Genomic DNA, 27,132 nt, shown 5'->3' with positions numbered 1-27,132 from the left:
CGGGATACACAGGGAAGCCCCGCAGACAAAGAGGGTAAGGTAGTTCAGAAACTTAATAGTCTCGATTGCACTTCCTAATTTCTGCTGTTTATGGACCCACTGATACCCTGAATTTATTATTAAAAAAATAAATGTAAGCTGGCATGCTTTATTCACGATACAGGGTATTCTCATGATGACACTTGCATGTGGGAGGCGCAGTTACACTTGTTAGCAAGGAGTACCGAGCTGTGGGGCTGGAACTTCCAAGGCTAATACTGTAACATCACTAAAAGGTGACTGAAATTTAATGGACTGAATTGTCCATTAAAATTTCAGACCTTTTGTACTTTGCTGTCTCTATAAATACAATAGTTGAGGTTACTCACTTCTTTCTTGAGTTCCATACTCTGGTTACGTCGTCCTTTCTTTGCTCTTGGTTCCTGAGTAACCTTCAGCTGTGAACATGAAGAAAAGCTTGTTGAATCAACCCAAAAAACAGTTCATGTAAGTGGCTTTCATTGTAGCATGACTGATGTGCCTTGTATTTGTAATTATTTGCAGTTAGTTAGGGTATCAAATAGAAATGTTAATGAAATGTTCTTACATGAGAAGTGCACACAATAAACTTTCTACATTATCACTGATGACTATGACTGCACGAAGGAACAAAATTGAAGAATAAGTTCTACCATTCAACATGCACTTGCTAAAATACTCTTAAAAATTCCTTTCTCCATTGCACACACAAGTTCAAACATTTGTTTTCTGAGGTGACCCATACTTAGAAATCAGATCTTGTTGGATGCTAGAAAACAGCAGTGATTATAAAGAGCATATAAGTATGTAAATATGGTAAAATCATCCAGACTGGATTGTAACTGGTGGGGTATGGAACTCCATGCTTTAGAATAAAAGTCAATCTCGCAGTAGAAACAAGGATGAGATCTAAGTGGATGGTAATTATCTTACAGTGCTTGTAGAGAAGTTCTTATGCCTGATTTTGAAGCATGCAATACTAGCTAGTCTTAGTAACAGGATATTGCAGACTACAGCAGAACAGTGAGTTTGATGGCTACTCCTGTGTTCCTGTATCTGGGAAACCAGTAAAACAGGTATAAGCATTAGCCAAGTCAAGGATGAATAGCTGGCATCATAGAGAAAATATGTAAATGGACACTGGGACTGATACTTCTGGAAAAAAAGGGAAAATACCAGTTATCTTTTATTTGTGACCATTTTCCTGTTTTACCAACAGGCTGTTGTATGACAGCACACAAGACTTTAAATAAAGGGGCTACAAAGGCTAAAAACCCCTAAAACCACTTTGATAAGGAACAACCTCCCACCACAACATAGAGTTTTATATACTTTTAAGGTTTTAGTTCCAGTTTTGGTGATAGACCTGTTTGACAAAAAGACAAAGGAAGAGGGTCAAAATACACCATTTTTTTTGAATACAGACTTAGAGAAAGGATAGTGGTTTTAAATGAGGAAAGATGTTGCCAGGGAAAGGGCTGCCAAAAGTACAGAAAAGCATCCTGCAAGCTTTGAAAAGTAGTGAATATATAACATCCTCTTGGATAATGAATGATTAGTAAAGATGAGCCATGATAAGGGAATGTCGATGTGGAAATAAAAAGTTTTGGATCTGTGCTCTTTGTTAAAACAATGTCATTTTTCTTGCTTTGCAGAATTATTTTTAATTACTTTAATAATTTGCTGGTCATGTGGTCCTCAAGTGCAGCGTTTGCACCTAACTTCAGTCAGACCTGCTGAAAATGTCATGGCTGGTGTTACTTGTGGATCTGAAGGCAGAATAGAGCTCGAAGTGACCATACTCCAGCTGTGAAAAGGCTGAGCAGACACAGGGCTGTCCCTTGATAGGGCTCCAAGAAGGCAGTGTTACAGTCCATCTGATATCTGTGACATTTGACTTGAACATTCCTATTTAACTTTAGAAATCTTGATCTGTCTCATCAAGGTGCTGTACGTGACAAGCACTTTGAAACTTCACAAAGGTCATCAAAGAAACTGAGGAAAGAGGAAAATCCATATTCTTGCTATTACTGATAGGTAGGGATATAAGGGAGATAGGGAGAATAAGTGATAGGGACGCTAAGCCTTTGAACCCTCTTGTCCTCACAAACCTGCAGACAGCACAAGGCTAATTAACAGCACATTAATCAAAAACACATCATCTTTGTACTCCTTAATGAATTGTCCCGTTTGCTAATAGTGCAGCAGCACTCACTTGCTCATTGCTAGTGGAAGAGATACTTGACTCTGCCTCCTCTTCCCCTTTGTCCTCATTCTTTGATTTCCAGAATCTCCCCTCCCGAAGAAAACGCTGGTGCAGTTCCAGTTCATCACAGGCCTTCTTCCATCCCATGCTGCGCTTCACGTGCAGCCGGTGGATGTTAACTGTGATGTCTTGAATGTTTTCAGAGGGGATCCAGGCCCTTTTGAATGCACAGAACAGACAGGTTCACAAACATGAAATACAGGTGAAGGAGCTCAACCTGAGAAATTGACTTCAAAAGTAGTTCTTCACAATGGCCAATCACTGACAACTCCTTTTTGATTTTTTTTAAACTCAACACATTTGAAAAAAAATGGACTGCATGCTGTTAGACATTTTTGTTATTATAAATACTCACTAGCTGTTGGTGCTATGGCTAAAAGTCTCTCATTTTTGATGAGCCACAAACCTTCCCCAGCACCTATTCTCTTGCTAAATGCCTTCAGACACAGAAACTTTTTTTTTTACTGAATGTTCCTATGTTAATCCAATTCAGCTCTTGACCTCTTTCCTAAAACTGTCAAGGAATGTACCAACTCATCACCTTGAATGGAGACCTTTTGTGTCCTGGGCCCTTGTCTACCATGACTGAACTTCCATGGGGACTGCCATGCTTCTTTGGACTGAATTCATGCCAGTGACATGGTTCCAAAGTTACCTTGTCCACTTATATATGTTCAGATACTCCTCAGAGAGTTATATAGACAGGTCTTGACATTTTGAAAGGTTATATCAAGCACCAGGCAACATTGGACATTGGATTCATTGCCAGGCACATCTGCCTAACAGATTAATACTCAACAAATGACACGTTTGTGAAAATATTCTTGATTCTTGCAATATAAATTTAATATGAGTAAAGACAAAGAAGCAATGCCAATTTACACCAACCAAGAGTTTGGCCTTCTGTCCAAGCCCAGCACAGTAACTAAGCAATGGCACTGCAGTAGAACTTCCTTTGCCTTTTGTATCAGCATGCATTTAAGAAGTTGCAAGCACCTCATTCTACAGGTGCCAGGATACTTTATTAAATAATTTAAAACTGTGTGAACTTAAAGTCAAAGATAACTAACAAATTAAACTGTATGCATTAATAGATTCAAGGTAAAAACATTCTGTGACTGAGGCACCAGTAAAGATCTTTATAACACACTTTATAACTATTAGAAAGTTTTGGTAGTTCATATAAAAAGTGAAAAGATGTTACATACTGTGCAAGTTACATGAAAGCAATTTAAATAAACAGTTACTAAAACTCTGTTACTGAATTGTCTAGGTCCTTTTGGGATGCACCAAAATATACCATCTCCGAACAACCACGAATTATTTAAAAAATGTCTCTTTTCCTCACATTATAGGTATATAAATAAAACAGTAAAATAATCCAAACTAGTACATCCACTGTCACACTGCTACAAACTTCCCAAATGCTGAACAACCAGATGGAGAGAGAACAAAAATCTGATCTCTAAGAGACAAGTTTCCAATATAAAGAGGGATTCTCTGAAATTGCAAACTGGTTCGCAGCAGGAGGCCTGTCAATGTTCTAGCAGTGAGACACAAACATTTGTGATATATATCATGGTACTAAACCACAAAATTGTAGTGCCTCAGCTCAAATGAGAAATTGCCTGAAGTCAGTACTGCTGGTAGAAGGAGTACATTTCTGTCCAATTTTCACCTTGGCCTGGATTAGGAGACTGTTACACATTTGAAGAAACAGCTCAAGTTCACTTACTGTCTTTAATTAAAATGGCATTAAGGAACATCCTTCTGGCAACTGTGGAAAGAGAACCTCTGAGCCACTGAACTTGGACACTTCAGATGTGTTAGACTGAAATTTAAATCTTCTGACACAATCATGGCAAAGTATTCAGTATTTCTAATGCTGGCAACAAGATGAGCCAGGATTTACAACATCATAGATGAGGTAAATTCTTTTGTTTGTAAAAAGCAGCACATTGAGTTAATAAATTACCTTTGGTGGTGATGGCCAAAAAAGCGAACATCAACTTGATTGTCCTCTTTCTGCATGACTTTGGCTGGCCAAAACCCAAAGCCTTTCATTTTGGCCCAAACCAACTCATGATTAGGTATCTGGAAAAAGAAGTTGCATTTATTAGTGGATATGAAATATTATATTGCTATCTCCCACAAATATTCTGCTGTGATACTATGCTAGTACCTTAAAAGTATGGTTACTGTTTGTGTCTAGTGCTATTTTCATTTTTATCTTTTTACAATACATTTCCTTGTTAGATAGATTGCTTGGATCAACTTAAAAAAAAAAAACCAACAAAACCACAAAGTCTGAAAAGGGTGTAACTGTCTATTGAAAACAGAGATCTTAAGCAGCCTAAAAATTAACTTGTCTTTCTAGTTTCATTCAGGAGCATAGTTTTAGTTCTGTAAGCTCCTTATTTTCTTGTGAAACTGTTGTAACTGGCTGATACCCAAATTTAATAACCTATATTGTTACAGCTTTGAACTTCAATCAACACTTCACTTGTGTAAAATATCCAGGCTTACAGAGTCTTAACTATGCTTTTGAAACAAGCCCTCTGAAATGGAATATTCAATGCATTAATGACACCAAAACTGCAGGCTTTCAAACAGAAAAGCAAACAAATAAAAATCTGTGTCAGCAACGTACACAAGGATAGCAGAACCAATTGTCAGGTCGCGCATTTGACAAATAGAAACAGTTCTTGCAAAGCTGCAGTTCATCCAGCTGAAAAACAAAAAATGGTAAATAAGCAAAAAAAATCCTATTTATGTGATTTCAGTAGCATCCCTCTCCCTTAAGTAGTAAAAGTTTTTAGCCCTGCTTGCTAATTTGGTGGAGCTACTTCTGCCCATGCAAACTAAAGGTGTGAAACTGAGGTGGGCTGTGAGAGGCTGAAAGACAACCTGAAGAAACATTATTCATGTTTCAGAAAACCCAGGCAGAGGGAGAAGACTAACTGACATATTAATGATCTATTATACATGAAATGCAAAGAACAGTTCTTAAAATTCATCAAATATTTAAAGTACATTGTGAAAGAAGTAATTCAGCTGTACAAAAGGAGAAAGTGTGCCAGCTCCTCAGTTGTATTTTTTGGTCTCCCCTGAATATGGAGAAATGTTTTTATGACAATTACAGAATTTAGTAGGAATTTCACTTCAGATTCAATTTATATTATTAAGTTATAATAATAACTTACTGAAGTAATTATTTCTAGTCCAAATCTGTATTGTTCAATTCTTTTTAAAACTAAAATTTGAATATCAATGTTTTTAAAATTATCATCTAGTTGCAAAAAAAACCCCAAAAAACCAACGAAACCCCAACAACAAAATCCAATTAACCAACAACAAAAACCTAAAGAAAAAGGAATTCTAAATCAGCTGCTAGAGGAAATGTATAATTTCCTGCAGTCTGGAGTAAATTTGTAATTCAATTTCACACACTTTTTATTTTGTAATATGAAGAATAATTTCTTAGGTTTTGAAATGAAAATGAAGCATCTTGGTTACTACTTGGTAGTACTTACTTCATGGCAGGTGTCTTTGTAAAGCATCCTTGCTATATCAGCTTGTTCACTGTCCGCTATAAATTAAAAATAGATGGTATAAACAATCACAGTATGATCACAGTGCTCACAAAGATTTGCAACTCTCATTGCTGTGACTTTCATGCTATAATTGTCACGCTTAAGAAGAAAAAACATAACTGAATCACTTGGACAGCCCTTCCATTTAAAATTTTCTAACAATCAGTTCAATATTTGTTTTCTGTGTCATATTTATATGCCACAATACTGCTTTTACACTGAACAATGCAAGTACATATCCGAGGAGGAGCAGCACAGGGAGACACAGTTGCTCTTAGTATGTGTTCAGTTCCTTTCTGTGCTTGTGTCCTAATGTCACACTGCAATTGTCCTAAAACATCTCTCTGCTCTGTGCTCTGAGTGCTGCCTCACGGACTGTTTATCCCTGAGTCTCCCTGTATTCCTCTCTTGGCATATCCACATCTGTCCCCCTGGTGCCACTGGTGCCACTCTCCTCCCAGTCCCCCTGATGATGGCGGCCACACCTGCAGTGGAGAGCCACATCCTTCCTGAGATGGTGGCTCTGGAAAACAGGACCTGGCTACAGCTTCTGGACATGGTGGTGATGTTTTCTGTCTTCCACTCAGTCACTCATTACCTTCCCAGTGCCTGGCAGCTTCTCTGATGGCTGTACCTCCCCACTGCACCAGCAGCACACTCCTGGTGTGGATGTAGCTACATTTGCTGTCACAATATGGCAGATATTGCCCAAAAGTAAAAGAAATATGTCTACAGTACATGTTCCTGCTGACACAGCACAGAAAACCCTACCCTATCCTAGGATAACATATGTATATTGGCAAAAATCTGCAGTATAGACTGACCTAGGTCTTTGTTGAAGAAGAAGTAGGATGGAAAAAGTAAAATTCTCACTAAGAGGTTTAGTCAGGGAGGATGAAAATAGTTCAGTAGTAGGTGGGCCAGAAAATATCCTAAAAAGTCCTTATGTACTTTGATTTTTAAGGGCTTTCTAATTATCTCATTCACACATAAGACTAATTAATACCAAATTCATCCTGGACTTGTGAGTTTCCCACAAATAAAGACAAATCAAACAAGGCAAGCAGTAAATGTAGTATTTTACCTCCATAGAAAATCACTGTGTTGTGTAGAAGCAATTGAGCATCTGCTTTGAACTCCTCATAACTCCTGTACTTTCCTTCATTTACCTTCTACACAAAAGAAAACACAAGGCTGTGAGAAAACTCTTCAAAGTGCTCTACCTGCTTTATGCAGAGAAGCTTTCACAGAAGTCTGCATTATGCAACACAGATCAGACACTGCTTTTCCTGCATACAAAAGGAATACTTACAACTCTTTGGTTTGTTAGTACTTGAGCATGGGCTGCCCTTTATACAATGCCCAGAAGTAAAATAGATCCTTTAATACTTGACCAAGTTTAAAAGAAAGGTTTTCCTGGTTGTAACAAGGTGAAGCTGCAGTAGCTGCAGCATAAGGTATGGCCCAGAGCATTTGTTCAAACTGAAATATGTTCCCTGAGGTGAACATTTTAGACCTTAACATATCAACTAATTTCAAATCAATGCTGACTGCCTTTCAGGACTGAGCTTCCAGGATCTTCACTTGACAGTCTGTGTTATCTGATGAAAGTTGATTGTTCCAGTCTTCCAACCTCATAAAAAATGCCTACATGGAGCCATGCAATTCATTTTCTTAGTATGGCTTTGTCCAATGGGGAATTGCAGCATTTTCAGCTGTGCTCTCTCAAGAACATCTATGACAATTCCAATCATCAAACAAAACAACATCAGCAATGCTATCAAAGCCAAAAGACCTTCTATGGAAGCAGGAGAAGTTGACAGAGTGAAAGAAAGGCCTGACCTATTTTCAGGCTCAGCCAGTGTTGCCAGCACTTCTAGACAGGCAGCAGTGCTGGTCTCCAATACTGTCAGTGAAGCTATTGTTTATTTGTGCATTTTAGTAATAAAACAAAGGCTCTTCACATCTGTTCTTGTAAAGGGCAAGATATACCACAGCACTGCCTAGCAATCCAGTTGCAGGAATGAGTAAAGATGAATATGCTGTTTATTATGGTCATGTGCAGTTGATTTATCTGAGTCATGATCAGACCCTTGGCTCAGAAAAAAGGGACAATATATTTATTAGTACTTTATTTTTGGAACAATTAATGCAAAACAGATGCTTTGGGTGAGTCTGGTTTTTCATGATCAACAAAGTGATTGGTTCTTTATGAATCATTTAGATGTTTATAAAGCTGCCACCCACACAAGGGCATAATGACTGAAATCAGAATATGGTCAAAAACATTGGGCCAGAGAAGCACACACAGGCACTTGAATCTATAGTCACTGATTTAGTTAAACAGTAATTTCTCTGAAGACTTTAGCTACCTGCAGATGCTAGTGTAACCTTAATATAAATACTCTGAAAACCAGGCATCACTGAAAATGGTTTCACTAAATTACCTATGAGGAAAAGTTTGACATGTTAAGCTTCCATATCTAATGCTGGATACAAAACTGAAATACTGATCATAAAGAGAATTAAACAGGATTAGGAATTTTTAGACTTTCACTATTAAAAGACACCAAAACCAGCGTGGAAGTTAGAAAGCAAGTCACTCTACCTCCTGTATAGTAGGAACATCAACAGCTGAGTGCACCAGCCTTCGATACATTGGGTGTTTGTTGTCCTTCCCTTTCTTGTTTAGATCTATAGCCTGAAAGGACCACAAGACAGTGTTTGTTATTGCATTTAGAATCTGCTTAAAACACATAAAAGAGGACTAGAAAATGCAATGGTTTAGAATATTTCAGGTGGGGACTACACAAGAGCAAACTGGGGATCCACAACCCATGAGATTAGCTGTCTCAAACCTGAAAAGTGTCCATGTCAGAGCAGCCACAGGCCCATGGCACAACCTGGTGCCACTGATCCAAACCTCAGGGCTTGGTAAGTGTATGTGAAAACACACAGAGTGCTTACGACAGGAGAAATAAAAACCACCCTCCTGTATCCCTCCTTCCTGCACAGTCACAGGGGGCAGCCCCAGTGATGCTCTGCAGGGCAGCACGGCCCTGAGCAAAGCTCCCTGCTGGCACTCACCCGCTCCTTCATGCGGGACACGATGAACCGCAGGTATGTGCTCATCTCTTGCTTACTTGTGTTTTTCTTCTTGATACTCTGCCAAAGAAAAACAGGATCATATTAGTATTTTAAACTTGACTTCAAAATCCAGCCAATAAACATTTTCTCTGCATTAACACTCGATTTGAAAAGGTAACTTTGAATCATACTTTGAAGCACTATTTCTTAGGGAAAATATTTTCTGAGAAATTAGTAAGACTAACACGCCACTATGACTATATCTGTTACTTTGAATTATGTCTGGGCTGAGAACTTCAGCTATAGAAAAATTGCAAGTTTTATTTCCACTTGTATCCATAGTAGTTTGTCAAAACCTCTCATAAAAAGGTGTCTAATTAGAATAAAGCAATGAAGAAAGTCATTTTAGGGAGCAGCTGAAAAATTATTTAATGGTATTTTTATTAGCAAGGCATTAATAATTTTAGTAAAATAAGAAATAATTTAAAAAATAATATCCTGTACCAGCTACAAATTTTGTGCTTACTAAGCAAAATGACACCATCTGGGAGGAAGACAAATTGGCTCTAGCCAGTAGAAACTCAGAGCCCTTTTTACTGCTCAAGAAACAGCAGTCTGGGAGCTTTGTGGTTCTTCCTTAACAAAATTTAATCCAGATTCTGGAACACAGATCACTACTTTTTAGCAGTTCAGGATCCAGAGTTTTTCCTTCTCATCTTAAACTATTATAGAGACTTACCCCACCCTTCAAAGTATAACCAGGCTAGTGGGAAGCCCTGAATACCAAAAATGTGCTGCTAGAGAGAAGGTGTCTCTCTGCAAATGCCTAATGTGCTCTTACAAAGCAGCCTTCTCAATCCCAGCTCACAGCAGCTGAGCACAGCTCTGCAGAGCCCCACAACAGCTGCCTGCAAAGTGCTACCTCCTCCCTGCTTTCACCTACAGCTCTCCAAAACAAAAGCACAGTGAAACAACAGCATGGGTTCCAGGTCTGTTACCCTGAAGTGTTTCTAACTGCTCACATCTCCTGCTAGGCATTCACTCCTCCTCACACCTCCTTGTGCACTGACTGCCAGGCTGACTTCTCCCCTTCTCATGCCTCATTTCACCACTTGTGTGCAAACTGTGTGGACCAAACTGGCTCAATTACACCTGCATCCTCAGAATCTGACGGCCTTTAACAAGATCCATATAATTGTGAAGATGGTTGCTTAGCAAACATAAGAAAAAAAAATCCATGTTCTAATATGTAAATAAAAGAGGCTTAAAAATTATCAGTTACTAGAAGTGTGCTATTTTTCATTGAATTACTTATATTTCACTCTGGACATAGGGCTCACAAACATTGAGTACAGAGCACCTGCTTTTACAAATTTACTTGGCAAGAGTAGAATTACACATTACCACAAAAAAAGCTGATAGGATTTGATTGTGTCTCCCCTGTTCATATTCCTCCAGCAAGGCACTGAGGACACTGAAAACCACAAGCTGTTCCCCTGTGCTACAGCAAACTTGCAACCTGTACGTCTGAGGATTGGACTTACTACCTTTCTTGAAACAAAACTGTACACATCACTACCTGCAAAGCTGCTAATTTGATTGCTTAACAGCAATTAGAATCATTACAAACTGTGCTGAAATACCAGCTCAGTCACCAACCTACTCAGCACTGCATTGTGCATAAGAACACTACAGCTTCCTCCTGACTGGGAAAAACTCTCTCTTGTGGAAAGGGCCAGCTCCAGGTATTTCTAAATCTAGAGTTCCTTTAAGCATTATTTTCATAATATTAATGGTTGCCTGACCTTCCTTCCAAACTCTGGACTGACAGAGAATTTATCCTGCACTGTATATCTGAATCACATTCTGTAATTCATATTTCACTCTGACTACCAGAAGAAACGTGCATTCTGCTGGAATTCAAATCACCTACTCAGTTTCTCATAAACCAACATTGCCACTGCAAATGAAAACCCAAATGTGCATTAAATTATCTGCATTATGAAACACTGCTGTCATTTTGTCATTTCAGGCACTGAAGTGCTGTGTGCTTGCTAATGACACAGCATTTTAAAAGACTGAAACTTATAAGGACACAATAAAACTCACATGCACTTACTAGTCCTGCACCTCTTTTTCTGACATGGCTCTGGAATTTATCATCCTTTGAAAGTATTTCTGAATTCATATGAACCATTTTTCATGCCCTGCTGGGCAAGACAGTTTGAAAGAGACTTTTGAGATAGATGGTTTACAGTCTTATCCTTGAGATCATAAGAAAAGATAGATAGCTGGCTTTGTATAGTTATTGATGTCAGCAATTAGTATCATCTTAAGCACCAATGAAAATGATATAATTAACTTGCCAATTCTGGCAAACTATAATTTTTCCACTTTTCCTTCAATTCCCTACACTGATTTATTTTAAGAAAAACTTGATCTCCATGTTCCTCTACTAAATTTTGAAAGGTAATAGATTTAGGGTATTGGAGCCTATGAGCCAGCAAAATGTCTTTTTATGGCAAGGTTGCTCACCCTTTGTAGAAAGCCAATTACATTTCAAGCACTTCATTCACTTTTCAACAATAATTAGCCATTTAGGAGGTAATATTCACATATTCTTTAGAAGGTATAATGGAAAATGTGTAAGTTTTTAATAAAAAAACCCTCCTTTGTATTTTGAAGACTTGTAGTGTTCTCACAGTCATCAACCTAGAGCCACTCAAAGCAAGAAAATAGATAATACTAGATGGGGACTATGATTTGCATAAAATCTATTTATATTGCTCTGACACAAGATAATATACCCACTTTCAGATCCCCCTTTATAGGCAGAATGATATAGAAGCAAATATAAATGAAAATTAGGTCTTCCAGTTTCCTACTTTCAAGAAACAAAAACAATGATAGTGGCAAGATCCACTTTCTTTTCCCTGTCAGATCTACTAGAGATACTCTACTGGAAACCTTGTTCAAGTTCAAGTTTATTTCAAGGAGACTGCTGAGATTCAATCCAGCCCCCAAGATGTCAGTATCCTTATACTTTTAGATACCTATTTGTGGGATAAATTATCCTAATATAGGTACAGTTGTACCAGGTCTGGCTGGGATGAAAGTAATTGTCTTCACAGCAGCAGGTGCGGTGTTGTGGTTTAGATTTGTGACCAAAACAGTGCTGGGAAGACGTGGATGTTCCAGCTCCTGCTGAGCAGAGCTTGCACAGTGCAAAGGCCTTGGCAGATTCTCACTGTGCCCCAAGTGAACACACTGGGAAGAACCCCAGAGGTTGGGAGAAGACACAACAAAGCATATTACTTGCACTAACCAAAGAGTTATTCCATGCCATAGAACCTCGTGCCCAGCAATAGAAAGGAAGAGGAGGGGGCCTAGGGGGAATTTAGCCATCCTTATCTCAGGAACTGTCTGGGCACTGATCTATCCATGAGGGTGGGGAGTGACTGCCCTTGCACCACCTTTGCTTTGTTTTCTTTCTCGGCTGAGGAGACATGGGAGTGCAGCCCTGTGGTGCTTGGCTGCCTGCTGGGGTTAACCTACACAGGGACAATTCCTGTCACACCCCTGCTACAGAGAAATCTGCAAACCTCCTGCTTTGAATCCAGGTAAACTGAAAGACTTGGGTCAGGCCTGTGTGTTTAGACAGGGGATGGAGGAGTGAAGTAATAACATTCCCAACAGCAATCCTCATGTGGAAGATTAATGAGATTTGGCAGGTGAAAGGCCAAGCCTGCAGCCTAACTTCTCTTGTGGGTGCAGGAAATAGCTTCTATGAGCCTTATTCTCTGCAGCACATCTGTTTCTTAGAAGCTGACACCTAAAGGTTACATTGCTCTTTATATTCAATATTCCAGATTAATTATACTGCCTAGCTGTTCAAGAGGGTAGCAATATATTGCTACTGTGCAGGTGTGACTTATTTAGCAATTCTGACTTGCTTATAGTGCAGGACTTCACTGCAAGACTTTACAAACCACATGAGGCTAGATAAGCCAGGGGCATTTCCCAGAAACACTCCGTCCTGCAGTAGCACCAGGGATGATGGAAGTGACAAACCTCTGCACTCTGAGTTAGCTCTCAACTCCCAGGGTAGCAGTGGCCACTGTGCTGCAGTTGCTTTCTTTCATTTGAAGAGAAAAAAAAAAGGAAAACTCTAAGAAATGCAAGGTGTCAGTGCCAGCATTCTGTCTAGCTATAGGCGTTTAAATTATATTTGCACTGTTTAAAGAGGTTTTTGTTTCCCTATAATCTCCCATTAATGAATATTTTTCCCTTCCTCTCTCACCTGTCCTGTGTACACACACATCAAAGAGCTGCATTTCAGTTCAGTGATGGATTATGTGAAGGCTGCTCAATGACAGATACGTATTTCTAAGGCATCAGTTGCATTTTCAGAACCAATTCAGATTTCCAGGGGTCTATTTGCAGAGGGGAACTATGAGCATGAGTCTAACACACACTCGCCACTGCTCTTGAGAAACTTCTTGCTTTACACACTGGCCCTTGGACTTTTTTAGGGCTTAAATTGCCAGAGGAATTTGGTGCTACATATGGAAAGCTTTACTGCTCTGCTGCCCTCTCAAACTTCCAACCCTCAGGTCCTCAGGTTTCCTGTACCATTAGGAAAGGTATGCAGGCACATGGAATGGGTCTCAGAGCAATCAATGCACTGTGTGCCCTAAGCATCACACAGAAAAGCTTCTGCAGGAGCAAAATATGCCCTAAGATTTGCCTCTTTCACAATCAGATGCAGCAAAATTAGACTTTTTAAAGCATCAGGTGCTCTTGGAAATGTTAGAGCTGAATCCACAGATTGATTTCTACATGTATGGTGCATTAAGCACTTTCTGAATATGAAGCTCATATGAATTAAATATGCTTTTTTCTGCACAAAGAAGGTGGCAGGAGGCTTTAAGTGGAGCTTACCCAGTTTTCTCACTGATGTGGACAGATTCCTTTGTACTTTATTCAGTATGTCCTATGCAGTGACCAGCTCTGTCAGCTCCCTGATTTACTCCAGGGTGCCTGGGAGGGACTGGTGAGCACAAACACCTCACAGGAGTGGCCTCTGTGCTGCTAAAACTGGTCCTACACTAGGACTGCCCTTTTGCCACCAACCCATGACTATTATTTGTGTGATCACACCAAATACTGTTTCAGGGATGTTTCCCCATCCAGGTCTCAAACTCCTACCATAACACTATGAAATAAGCCCAATAAAGCCAGATTCTTTCCTCCCTCCTTGTATTTGACATTAACCACCTTGACTGACAGCTGGTGCCTAAACCCCCCTGATCCAAGCACTTGAGTAACTTCACTTAAGTAACCTCCATCTTCCTGTGCTCCTAACTTGCCACTGCTTGTCATTCTCACTTGTCAAATTTTGCCTGAAGTTGATTGTGAACTGCATAATGGTTTATTTTTATGTACTCTAGGAAATGTTCAGTACAGTACCAGCACTCAGAGAAAGCCTATCTATAGAACAGATACCAGCACAATGTTTAATATCTTAATCTCTATAGATTACTTTGGTCTGCTGTGTATAAACCCCAGGAATATTGGAATACCCACTAGGATAGGTAAATTGGCTATAAGTCCTTGCAAAGAACATGCATGGAAGACCAATCTCTGATGAGATGACTGTAAAAAAATTTAGTAGTCAAGCGAAACCACATGACTAATTCTTCCCTTCTGTTTCATGAATCAAAATTAATTCTCTGTGACAAATGATAAATCAAAATGCTTAATTTTGCCTTCTTATATTTTTTTTTTAATTTGGATTTGTAGACAAGAAATAATAATAACCAGTTACACCAACATTATCAAAATTCTCCTACTCATAATTTCATATATATCTATTCCCCCTCCAAATAATTAGTATTTTGGCAGTGCTTTTTGTAGTCTTTAGGTGCTAAATTAACAGCTGAAGAAAGTTAATTCCCTTGTTTTATATAACTGAAGAGAAGCAATAAATTTAAAACTTTCCTACATCCTTCAGAGACTGAGTTGACTAACCCTGTCTGGAATGGACTGTTCCAGTAGTGAAAAATGTAATCTCTAAGCTCATTCAATATTAAGTTTTTCTCCTGTGACTTGTCTACCAGGAATTTTGCTGATAACTCCAATTTATTTCACTTAAGCAATGATTAGTCAACAGTCAGGGAAAAATTTCAATCAATGCAATGTGGTTTGAATTGAACTTTATTTGACTTTTGACTCCTGCTGAGAGTTATATAGGGTAGAAAAATATTCAGAGTGGTCCCATCAATTTAAAAAAGAAACAAATGAGGAACTTGACATTGTTGTTTATGGATGCAATGGAGAAAAACCATGAGCAGGCAAACAGCTCAGAACAAGGTTTGAAAGGGATTGTTATAAATTATATGGGAAGAAAATATTTTTTTAAGTTATGAACAAATCCTTAGCAATGGCCTTTATAAAATATTTCTGAGTAGCCAAGTGTGCAAGATAAAGTTGCACTTTATTGATTGATCAAACTAATACAGCCAACAATTGTGAAATGAAAAATCCAAAGGCTTTCTGACCTTGGCAGCACTACAGAAGCAATCTTTACATAAGAATGAAATGTTCTTAGATTATTTCTCTCAATATATTATGTTTTAAACATACTTTTACTTCACCTTTGTAAAGAGCTTTGAAATCTCCAAGTGAAAAGTGCCATGTCCAGTTATGGAATTAAATATGAAAATATATGTATCTCTTTGTCCCAGCTATCACTTTTCTTGAAGATACTTATTTACTGCTGATAATACAGTGTGAATTCCCCATTACCCTCATGCAAGATGGTTAAGCTCTGTTATGCCCTCTGGACATCAGCCAGGGCTCTCTCCACATTATTCGTTTTTTGAATATAGGCCACTTTCTTGCTTTTAAAATGAAATTAGAGTAGTCATTTCCTAGGAGGGTGGGGAGAAAGAAGCAGAATACTGAAGGGTGACTACGGACACAAGGATACTGACTCCCACACTTACAGGGGCTGTGCAAGCCTCCTTAGCCCAAGTTTGCAGAATTGGGGCTTGAAGCGATTTGAATTAATGACAACAAAAATAGAGCTGCTGGCACAAGGGGAGAAAGGATACCATGGCATTCACAATATCCATAAAATAGGTTGATCATCACCTGAGGCACTAAGCAAATCAAAAGCCTCTGGGGCAGGAAGTATTTAAGAATCCCCCAATCCTCTCCTTAACATTTGTATAACAAAAAAGGAACCAATATGCAGAAAGATAGGCAGAGAGCACATGGCTCAAGTTTCACAGGATTTTTTTCTTTTAAGGTAAACATTTGTTTAATATCATTGCCATAAAGGACTTCAAGGCTTCATGATGAAAGTCAAACTGTTCTCAAAGCTGACGTATCAAAGCATATTTCAAGCAATGATTCAGCATTTCCACTCTGAGGACGTCCATGGTACAAGGCAGATGTTATGAAACCACCTCATACACAAGGTGGCATAAACCATCCACATTCTCTGCCTTCACCAGGCATCATCTAAAATTCCTGGCAAACTGGAGTGAAGACTGGATGCAGTTTACCTAATTTTAACTATTTATAGGAATAATCAATACTTATAATAATACCCAACAATTATTAAAGAGATTTATTTAAAAATCTGAAAGTAATTCATCTATATACGGTCATACTTTTTGTTTTTAACAGAGGGAATATTGAGTAGCTAAATTAAAGGCTAGCAATTCAATATGGAGAGATACAATACATGTCTTCATTCTTAACAGTTTTTAACCTGCCACTACTTATTTTTCATTACTTTCAGCTTCCTTGAGGCAGGCCTGATTTTCTTACTATTTTCCTAAACCCTGAGAGCTCCCAATCTGAGGCAACAGCAACAGGTTTCGTGGAACTCATGCTAAGGTAACAGCAGTCAAAAAGTGCTGTTTTGAAACAAAACAATCCACATGTTTTCAACAACTGCTTCCCCATCCCACAAAGTGCCTGAAACCTTACATTCCTTGCAGCACAGATCATCCTGAGGTCAGTCTGGGGCTCTACAGCTAATCCAAGCTTTTAGCAAAGGAAGTGCCTCTCTCTCCAGCAATCCCAGGCATAGGGGAAGTGGCAGTTTTATGCCTTTCTGTAGCAACAATTTTATCTGAAATATTCATATGCATGATTCCTTCCACAGGAAGGGAGACTAGCTCTGTAGGAAGCCTAGTGAAGTGCTCCATTTGGGGAGGTGACACAGAGATGACAACAGCAACAGGTATTTGGCTGATTCAAGGCTAGGTACCAGTAAGCACCATCCTGATCAGAATGTTTCATCTTCTAATGACATGTAGACAACATATCTGCCTATTCATGGAAAGTACACAAGGAATGCTTCTTGCTGTCCCCCTGCCATACTCATAAGAATAGCATTTTTGAAGAAAAAGAAATATAGATATGGATGCCATGAATGAAATCCAGATTGCCCTTTTTGCATCAATAGAATCCACATCAGTAAATGAAAAGCAGGATTTAACTCCATATTTTTGATGCTAGCCTCATCAGTAACATGATTGTGGTTACATTCCATGCCATAAAATATTAAGTATATTCCATAGTACCATTCCAATAAAATATTAAGAATGCAAGTCATCAAAATACAAAAATGATTCATTAAAACAGCATTAAGTAAAAACAGTAGCATCTCATACAGCAATTTATTTACTCTTGTTGAAGGTTCCCACACTTTACTGCACTCAGGTGCACACACTCTGGCACAGGGTACTGTGCAAGTAAAACTTGCTGGAGTCTTCAAAAGCAGCCATCTGCTACATGCACCACATTTTGGTACCTCTGTACAGATGCTCTAGGTATGTACCATCATTTCAGTGTTCAGTTCTTTACCCAATAACCTGGCCAGACCATCTGGACACCTTCATAAATCTATTAATGAATATCAATCCTCTAATCAGCACATGAAATCTCATAGGTACTCACCCTGCAAACTGGGCACTGCCAGTGACTACTGCTGTCTCTAAGCCTGAACTCATCAGACAAACACTTGGAATGATACACACGAAAACACAGGTCACATATCAACACCTCTCCAGGCAAATGGCATTCAAAACAATACCAGTCATGATTTTCTGTTTCCCAGTCCTACAAAAAATACAAAATATTTTGGTATGACATTCTGTCAAAATCTGCAGGAACTAAGAACAAAATTGATATGTCTTGAAATCCACCAGCAATTAGACATTATAAACATTTTAAAGAAGTGTATAATGTTTAAAAAACAGGGGAAAACCTACGTGCTTAAAGATCTTCATCAATTGAATACACACTAACTCCAATAGAATATGAATGCCAAGTTTTAATTTTTTCAATTGTCTGATTAGTTACAATTTCAAGTATGAGCTCTGTCCACAATGAAAAGTGGGTTTGTTTTCTACCTTTGTGTAAAACATTTGTTGACCTCTCTGTATTAGATTGCAAATGAAAGTTTGTGCACCTCAACAGACCATACCTATTTTCTTGGACTATTTCCCTTAGTTTGATTGTTACTTTATATTTTCAACTGTAATTTTCTGAAGGGTGGTCCCTTCCAGTCTTTACTCTCTTAAAACTGACAACTTTTCAGCATCAAAGTGTCGAGTTACAAGAAATAAATGAAATCATGAACCAATTACTGCAAGAAATGTTTCTGCTAAGCAATCCCAATGCAATTCAAAACATATAAAATGTTTCACTTGCCGTGCTCAATAGCACCAGGCTCATTCCTGAAATGTTCTGCAGTAGACAAAGGATATGGTTCTGCTGATGCACAGGTGTCTTTAATATACTTTTCCTTGAAAATTCACCCCCAACGGCCAAATTCTGACCTTTGAAACATGTGCACAAGCTTTGCTGAAATAAATGAGAGCAGCATGCATATAATTTGGAGCCAGAATTTTGCTCTAGGAATCGATAGTTCTAAAACCAAGCAGAATTGCCAGTGGCCACTATTAAATGTTTATGTTTGTTATCTGAAATGCCACAGTTTTCTCTACACTTAGAAGACAAAATAGCTGTCATATCTCAGATAAAACTCCCAATGCCTTTTCATGTCAAATATCACTTTTCAATGGGTTCAGATCTCTGAAAAAAAACCTACCCCCATTCTTCAATAAATTATCTTGATAAAAATCTGATCAAGCTATTTTTAATGTCATGTTGTAAAGGTGGAGTTAGCAATTCCCACCGACTGCCAGAAGTGGCATTTGTCTGATTTTCATTACTCTGTGCCTGGAAAGTGCAGTCCTTGTGTGAGAGGTCTCCTCCAGCGGAGCAGCGTGAGAAGCCCCAGGCTCAAGTGGCGCTGCCAGCCCCTGGTGCTGCAGAGCGGCCGTGCTGAGCACAGAACTCATCAACACGAGAGATTTTGGGACAGCCCCAACCCAGACTGCCTGCACTAAACTTGATGTGCCATGAATGTTGGATTGCAGGGCTAGCAAGTTTGGGGGGGGGGGCGGGGGGGGGGAACCACCCTATGGAATCTTAACCAGTGATTTTTGAACTCAGAACTTTGCCCTCCTTTGTTGTGCAGATTAACAGTGTAACTTGACCTTTTGTCATTTCTCCTCATTTCATTTTACTGGCAAATTCTGTATACCTCAAAATGGCATAACACCACCAAATTTAGCTAAAAGAACACATTCTTGTTTCACCAAATCTTTCCCTTTCCAAAGTCCAGTGGCTGTGTACTTTGGGAGTCCTTTCTTTATGATATTTTGTAAACAACTAAAGATACTGCATTGTTAGTGTATTTGTTTTGCCTGTAGACTGAGAGAAATCAGGATAAAGTAGTGTACTTCATTAATATTAACTGTATGTAGGAAATGAAAACAAAAATCAGGTGGCAGTAAAGGGCCCATTAGGCAAGAAAAATAATCAGTTTTGGTTGAATATATAGTTAGATAAAAATTAAACTGAGAAGACCCCAGGAGGTCCTGCAATTTCACCACAGAATCAGGATTCCAGGATTCTTAATTTTTGTTTGTATTAGTTACGTATTTGTATCTCCCAGATATTCCATTGTTAAGAAATATGCTGGCAAAGAGATGTGGAATTTCATAAACATACGGAAATATATTTGCTGGCAAGAAAAGCCACCACTGAAGCCAAAAACCATGCCGTTAAATAAAACAGCAGAAAAGGCTTCCTTCAGTATTCACACTGTAAAGTTTTGAAAACCTCATTATTTCTAAATACAAGATTTTTCACATTAAAAAAATTTAGTTTAATGCAGTATATTTAGTGCATAAGTATACATAAAACAGTCATTTGTGTAATATGTTTGAAAAGCTAGTAAAAAAAAAAGATTAAAGAAGGTACATAACCCTTGTGGACAACTGCCCTATTGACTTCAATAGCGAGGTCAGAGGCATTAATTTTCCTCCAACAGCAATGAAATGCTGCTTATTGCTTCTCTCGTTTTACCTAAGTGTGAATGGGAGGGGAATGCGCTCCCAGCACTTTATCTATTTATTTACTGTTTTATTTTCATGCAGGAAAAGGGATTGGTGTGGCCGTGCCCGGCGCTCGGGCTCGGGCGGGTCGGGCGCAGTTCCCGCTCGCGCCGCCAGGTGGCGCCGGGCGCTGCCGAAAGCCCCGGGCGCACGGGGCGCGCTCGGCTGGGACCGGGGGTGACACGGGTGGCGGTGGCGCGGAGAGCAACCTGAGCTAGGCTAGCGGGAGACAGAAACGTAATAGAAAATATGACAGAATTCAAAACCACATAGTGCAAAAATTGTTCACCTTGTTTTTTGCTGCTGTCTGGGAAAAAGGCTGCATACCGTAGGCCTTTCAAAATAAAAACAAAACAAACTTTGTATCTATACTGTAAGCCATCTGATTATCAGGATATACACAAGGCTAGAAAGAATTCATGCACAGTGACCAGGAAATCAATCTGTTAGTTCTAACTTCTGGTTGCATACATTTCCTCCTGCATTCCTGGAATGCTACCTGACACTTTCACCACATTTTATTTCTTTAAAATATCCCACGTACTTATATGATTAAAAGAACCCAATACCCATCATTCTTATCCATATACACACCCACCACCAGGCCAATTTAAAAACCATCAAGAATATTAATGATTGTTAATTAATGCACTCTCTTTGATACATAAACCTTCTGTGGGCATCTAAAAAAGATCCTTCTAACATAATGTACCGCATAGGAAGCTGCCCCACCAAAAGCAAAGCAACACTTTTGCTGTATATCATTCAAAGGTTAGGCTATCACTTTATCAATAAAACTCACAGTCCTTGTTTGTGTATAAAAGGTGATACATTTTCCCAGCCACAGGGACTGAGATTCCTGTTGCAGGGCAGGGAAGGGCTCCCGGGTCACTGAGCTGCAGCCGGGGAATCCTCTGCCCAAGGTCAGCGGCACCAGCGACCGGCCCGACAGGGAGCGGATTTGGCAGCAAAGCTGCAGAACTCGGATCCGGCAGGAGACCTCCCCTCCGTCCTGCGCAGCTGCCCGCTGCATTCGTGCATCTATGCACCAGCAGGACAGCAAGTGAGGCTGGGGGACTTGCAATAGCCAAGGAGCTACGCTCTGTTAAGCAGAGCGGGGTCTTGCAATCATATGGGTCACACGTGGTCACTTGTTCTTTATATTCAAATCTGTCAAACATTATATCATAAAGGTCACTTTGCACTGACATAAATAGCTGAGATTCACTCGGCAACATGAGTGAAGTACTGCAACAATTTCAAAAATACATCTTAATTCATGACCGGCACGTAAGCTTACTTTTCTTTGTCATTTGTCTTAAGTAGGTTGTCGTAAAGCAAATACATACATTTATTCTGGAAGTACAGAAAAATAACATGGGATAGAAAATGTCAGGCTATCCAGAGCATTTGACAATTTAAATACAGATAAACCCAACAGAAAGGAATGAATCATCATGTCGTAGCCTTTACTGTAAAATAAAATACATAGTTGTTGTCAAGGAAAGAATAATTTTAGTGCACAAAGAAAATGTCCATTATAATGCAAATGTACATGGAAAAGAAATGCTTACTCATTAGTAATGGAGATTTACTTAGCTGTAATTGAAATAGGGAATCTGTATGTTGGAGAATGTGACATCCTGCTGTACAATTAGCATACCATTAAGTAGGAGATGTGAAGCACATACTGACAGTAAAATTAACAATAACTTAGAGGTCACAATTGTAACTATTAGGTCACTTCCATACCACAGCAAGCCCGTAATTAATGTAAAAAAAAAGATGTTAAAACAAGTAATAAATTTTCATTTTCATATAAATTATATGTAGGTATAACACATGAAAACAATATAACCTCCTTTCTTAGACTTTGTCTAAAAGGACCACTTTGCCTTTTTATAATGCACATTCCATTAACATAGCTCATTTCTTACCTGTTAATCTGTTTTCTCCAAGTCCCTTAATGGTAGCCCAGATACTCGGTATTAAGTCACTCTACTATCAGGTGGAGAGAGGAAAAGGGAGGGGGGAAAAAAGCAAAACTCTATTCATGAAACTCCCCCTTATGGGGATTTGCTGGTTTCACACAGTTGAACTAGATTTCCCAAACAATCCAAATTATGGATATCCTTTGAACCCATCCAGTAAGCTAAAAAAAAAGGGTCACATAGATGGGAAAGACAGTTATAAGTCAGTTACCCCTTTGGCATGATCATATTTATTTACTAATAGAATACATACAGTTCTGTTGCCCTAAATTCACTATGAAGCAAATGAAGGAAATAATTTCCCATGGAGTTCATGGTTCCCAGCATTTCCTGTGTGGCAGTTGTCCCATAGCACTCTTTCCACTTTTTCCCCCCCACAAATGTTCTGTTTTTAGTGCTTCTCCAGCATTTTTTTACATGTGTGCTGCTGTGGTGTCCCCCTCTCTCTCCTCTACATTCCTGCACACACAGCTCCTTCCAGATCACTGGATTTTCATTCACACCCATCTGTGCACAAACTCATTGTCAGCCCTGCATGTTCTCCACGCTTTAACAGTCCCTAGAGCTGCCCAGTGGATAAGAAACTTAGAGCAGTTTTTCACTAGTTTATATGAAGAGTATTAGATACACAATAGATTTCACCCACCGTGTAACACTTTTGGTCAGTCACAGTGGTGGAATCTAGAATAGCAACAAGGTCCATGCCAGCAGACAGAAGTAATTTAAAAATATAAATTATTTTAAAATAGTAGTATTTGCATGCTACATTTATTTCAAGTAATTTTCATCACCAGCCCAAGACTTTAGTGTAATCCTTCCCATGACTATTTCATAACCCTTTAAAGAATGTCAATAAATGAGTTCCTACTATTTCTTAGATTCCCATTTCTTTATAATGAGATAGGCCATGCCCAATTTAAAGATACAATTTCTGAAGCAAATGTTCTGGATTTTGATATTTTAGGATTTGGGAATAGCCATAAAGAACACTTCCATCTCTTCTCACCTCCATCAGCTCTAAAATCAGAGTTCTTTACATTTTTCCCCCTTCAACTAAGAGGGAAGATTTTAAAATCTTGGGTTCTGACATCAAGGTTTCTTTGCTGGCCTTCAATAACTCTTCACTGGAACCCAACAAAATTGACTACCAGTCCATATCAAGTAGAAAGATACACTGAAATAAATGTCTCACAAGAATGATGCTCTTTTTTTCACATCTTCGATTTTGCTTAGGTTTTGCAACATGTATCTATCATCATCTGCTGTTGCGAAGTAATTTCTATCTTCACTTAATCTTTCAAATGTCAAACTTGCTGCTGTAAATTAAAAGCTTTTATTATATAAGAAGTGATGGTACTGCATTCTAGCATGGATGTATCTAGCATTTCATTACTCTCCTCTGGTATCTGGGTCCCCTCCCCTCCTTAAGAGGACTCAGAGTATGCTGCAGGAACCTATGCCCCCACTCACATTAAACAAAGCAGCATCTATTTCTGTCTGAACACATTTTCCATTCTTAATAAATCAGTTCTTTTCTGTCTTTTTCAAGCAGCATCTGCTCCATCAAACCTTTCTCAATTAGACAGGAGCTTTACTAAAGGTAATTGCTAAAACCTTGCAGTACATCTTTATGACTCACAACTATCAGGAACCACGGTGGGGGTGAACTACCTATGAGACTTCTGTCCCCCAGTACAAAACCTGAAGAAATGCTTCTTACTCCTACATTTGCTGCAAATAGCTACTGCCCACTTCATTCACCTGTTTTGTACTTCTCTCATGGTGTAAATACTGGAATCCCTGCGCCACACAAAAGGCAACCTGAAGCAGGCTTGGACAGGAGCATCAGGGGTGTCAACAGTCCTATGAGCTGCAGAAATGCAATACCAGCATTTAGCTCAGCTTTGAAATGCCTCCCTTTGCTCATCTATCCACCGCTTCTGCAATTCTGTTCAGCTTCCAAGTAACTGCTCTGTAGTAAGAGGAGTTGTACGAAGTATGGCTGGTTATCTGTAGAGCTGCACAGATGAGAGCCTTACCCCTTCTTTTTTTTTTTTTCACAAGAGTTCAAGTGGACATGGTAGGTGCACACTGGCCTCTGTTTTAAACATGCTCTATCTCATTGGGCACAGCAGCCAGTAAGAAATCTCCAGCTTATCAGGGGTCTCTGGCAGATGTACTGGTTTCCATTCAGAGATCAGCATGCACCAAGTAATACTTGGGTGGAACAAACATTATTTGTCATGGAACATCATTCCCAGTGTTTTTTCAAATGCAGTGGGGACACTGTGTGTGTTTTCCGAGGCCTTGGTCTGCTGTGTGGGCAGCCATCCTACTGCCCTTTGGTCAGTCTTCTCTTCATGCCACGTCCTGGCTCCATCTATTCTTTAGCAAGCATGAATCCTCCTGTAAACATCCTTTCAGTAGCCTACAGGATCTGCTTTTATCTTTTCATCAGAACAATGATGAAAAGGTTAGGCTTCAAACCAAAGAAGGTGTGATTAATTCCTTGATGGCTCAGAGGACTTACTCCATCTTTGCAGCAGGTAAATGGTGAGTTAGCTGTTTAATAAAGTATTTCCCTTTCATCATTACTGTAAAGGGTCTATATTTGATCAGGACGATTGCTTTCCAATGATAAAAGTTTCTTAGATCATCACATGATTTACATTTAATGCTAGAGCAATGCTTTGGGGTAAATTCAGAACCAAAATAAGCTTATTTTCTCCCTGCAGTTTTTCTGTATTCCTGTGTTTACTACATATATTTCTTCCTGTTTTGCATCTATGTTTTTCCTACTGCTTTTGCTCATCTAAGGAATTAACAAATAAACAAGCATCCATCTGTCTTCCAAAGCCAAAAAGATTTCAGCAGCTAGAATTCCTTTGTGAAAATTGTTTCACTTTATCTTTTCCTTCTTTTTCTGGAAAACTACTACAGCAGGTAGCTACAATATGTGCTTTTACAGACAGGATAATCTATCCATTCAGATCAGTTGCCTTTATAGATTCTCTCCTTCTCTGACCTGGGCTTTATCTTTAAAATGGATTCCCATAAATTGGCCACTTTGGAGGTATTCATTATACATATTTTATCACAAAGAAATCCAAAGTAATTATGAATTCATATGTCCTCATAACTACTGAGGCATCATGCTTTCTTTCAAGTACATTTATTTGTTTATTTGTTAATTATGGCCAAGGCTTTAGCAATCTCAGCAATTAATTGGAATTTCTTGTTTTACATGGTTTTTAAATTCTCTTATTTTAGAAACCCTTTATATTCTAAAAAGAACCAACAAAACCATCAGTTAGGGGAGAGATCAAAATCTTCTTCTCCAAAGTCCATGCCTTTATGAGCTTGTAAAAATCCATTTCCATTTGCTTCACTGATAACTGCTTCCTCTCCTGATGCACTGATGCAGGAAGACTCAGGTTATGCAGAGAATTCCACATCCTCTAAGAACTCTTTTGGCTTTCTTTTACTGAATATAATCTAATTTATTTATTTCCAGTTTGTCCTAGAAGTCTTCAGTTTCTGGCAGAAACCACCCAAATCTTCTCTGGACTCTGCCAGGACAGGTAGATTTTTATTCACCTTCCCACCCTGCAGCTGTGTTTAGGACAATTTGGGGTGATAGATCCTAAAGTACAGAGCCAGGCTCTAGCTCCCAGTGCTAAAAAATTGAGTTTTTTTCCAAGAAGTGTAGTAGCAGATCAGAAGCCAAACTGACTGCTTAAACCCCTGTCACACTTATCTGCTCAGCCTATGAGCTGTGTTCCTGAAGTAAGGAATAAATCTCAGTTTCCTACCCAAGAACATTATGTTTGGGTAGTAGCAGTGTACATTATTTAAGGTGAGACAATACAGGTATTCTCCTCCAGGATATTAGAAATAGAAAATAATTTCAAGTGAAAATGTTTTTTTTTTTTCTTTCTTCATGTTCCAAGCAAGTTCAAGGTTAATAGAAATTCTCAACTTATCTCCTCAGAAACTGGATTCACTCTGCTATTAATGTCACAATTTTTAACTTAGGTTGAGCTAAGAGGAGGCTTGTAGGTTATTTTCATTAGGGAGATAAATCAGTGATGGACTGAGGAATTAATCAGGTGCAATGCCTTTTATGTCCACATTATGGTTTTGTCCCCTAGAAAGAAGGAAATACAAACCAGAAATAAACCTTCTTTTTAGTTCAAAGTCTCCTTTCAAGAACTCTGCACAAAAATAGTCTTCTTCACTTTTCTTGCTTAAAATACGTCCACATTGCTTCTCTGGTCTTAGTTTTTAGTTTTTCTTTAGGTTAATGTTTCAGCACACACAGAAACAGCAGAACCTCCTAAACAGGTTCCTTAAATCTCTTATCCATGTGTCCTGTGCTGTAGGTGTGGCTGATATTGTTTCAGCTGTCAGTTGATAGAAAGGCATGGGGATTGCATTTATTGTGAATTAAGCATGAATATTAATAAGCCCATCAGCTTCAATGAAGTTTCATTCAGTGACCAGCATGGCACAATAATAAAAGATTCAAATCAGGAGCCAGAGATACAGAGCATTTTGAACCCACAAAGTTAATAAAAACAACACTACTAGGTCAGGGTGGTCACAAAAGGGGTAGAAAAAACCCAAGATACATTATTTTCAAAACAAACTCAAGACAGACTGATCTATGTCATTATTCTATTAGCATAATT

General features: G+C 38.8%; 1 protein-coding gene across 12 annotated transcripts in view; it reads right to left on the bottom strand.

Moving 5' to 3' along the window:
* Positions 1-27,132, bottom strand: part of ZMYND11 (zinc finger MYND-type containing 11) — a 103,125-nt gene that overhangs the window by 8,525 nt on the left and 67,468 nt on the right. For 6 of the 12 annotated variants that reach the window (XM_021528793.4, XM_021528794.4, XM_085572964.1 and 3 more), the window contains exons 4-13: positions 20,740-20,784; positions 17,941-18,102; positions 8,965-9,042; positions 8,486-8,578; positions 6,962-7,049; positions 5,818-5,873; positions 4,935-5,012; positions 4,260-4,378; positions 2,234-2,441; positions 369-437 (exon numbers count right to left, since the gene is read on the bottom strand). In XM_021528793.4, the coding sequence (XP_021384468.1) occupies positions 369-437; positions 2,234-2,441; positions 4,260-4,378; positions 4,935-5,012; positions 5,818-5,873; positions 6,962-7,049; positions 8,486-8,578; positions 8,965-9,042; positions 17,941-18,102; positions 20,740-20,784 (996 nt within the window). Of the gene's footprint in view, positions 1-368; positions 438-2,233; positions 2,442-4,259; positions 4,379-4,934; positions 5,013-5,817; positions 5,874-6,961; positions 7,050-8,485; positions 8,579-8,964; positions 9,043-17,940; positions 18,103-20,739; positions 20,785-22,387; positions 22,447-27,132 lie in introns of those variants that run through there. The other 6 variants (XM_021528797.4, XM_085572967.1, XM_085572966.1 and 3 more) reach the window with 3 other exon arrangements.

This window comes from Lonchura striata, chromosome 2, assembly GCF_050655825.1.
Source record: "Lonchura striata isolate lonStrDom1 chromosome 2, ASM5065582v1, whole genome shotgun sequence".
Lineage (NCBI taxonomy): Eukaryota > Metazoa > Chordata > Aves > Passeriformes > Estrildidae > Lonchura > Lonchura striata.
Note: the sequence above shows the minus strand (reverse complement) of the source record. Positions and strands in the feature narration are given on the sequence as shown.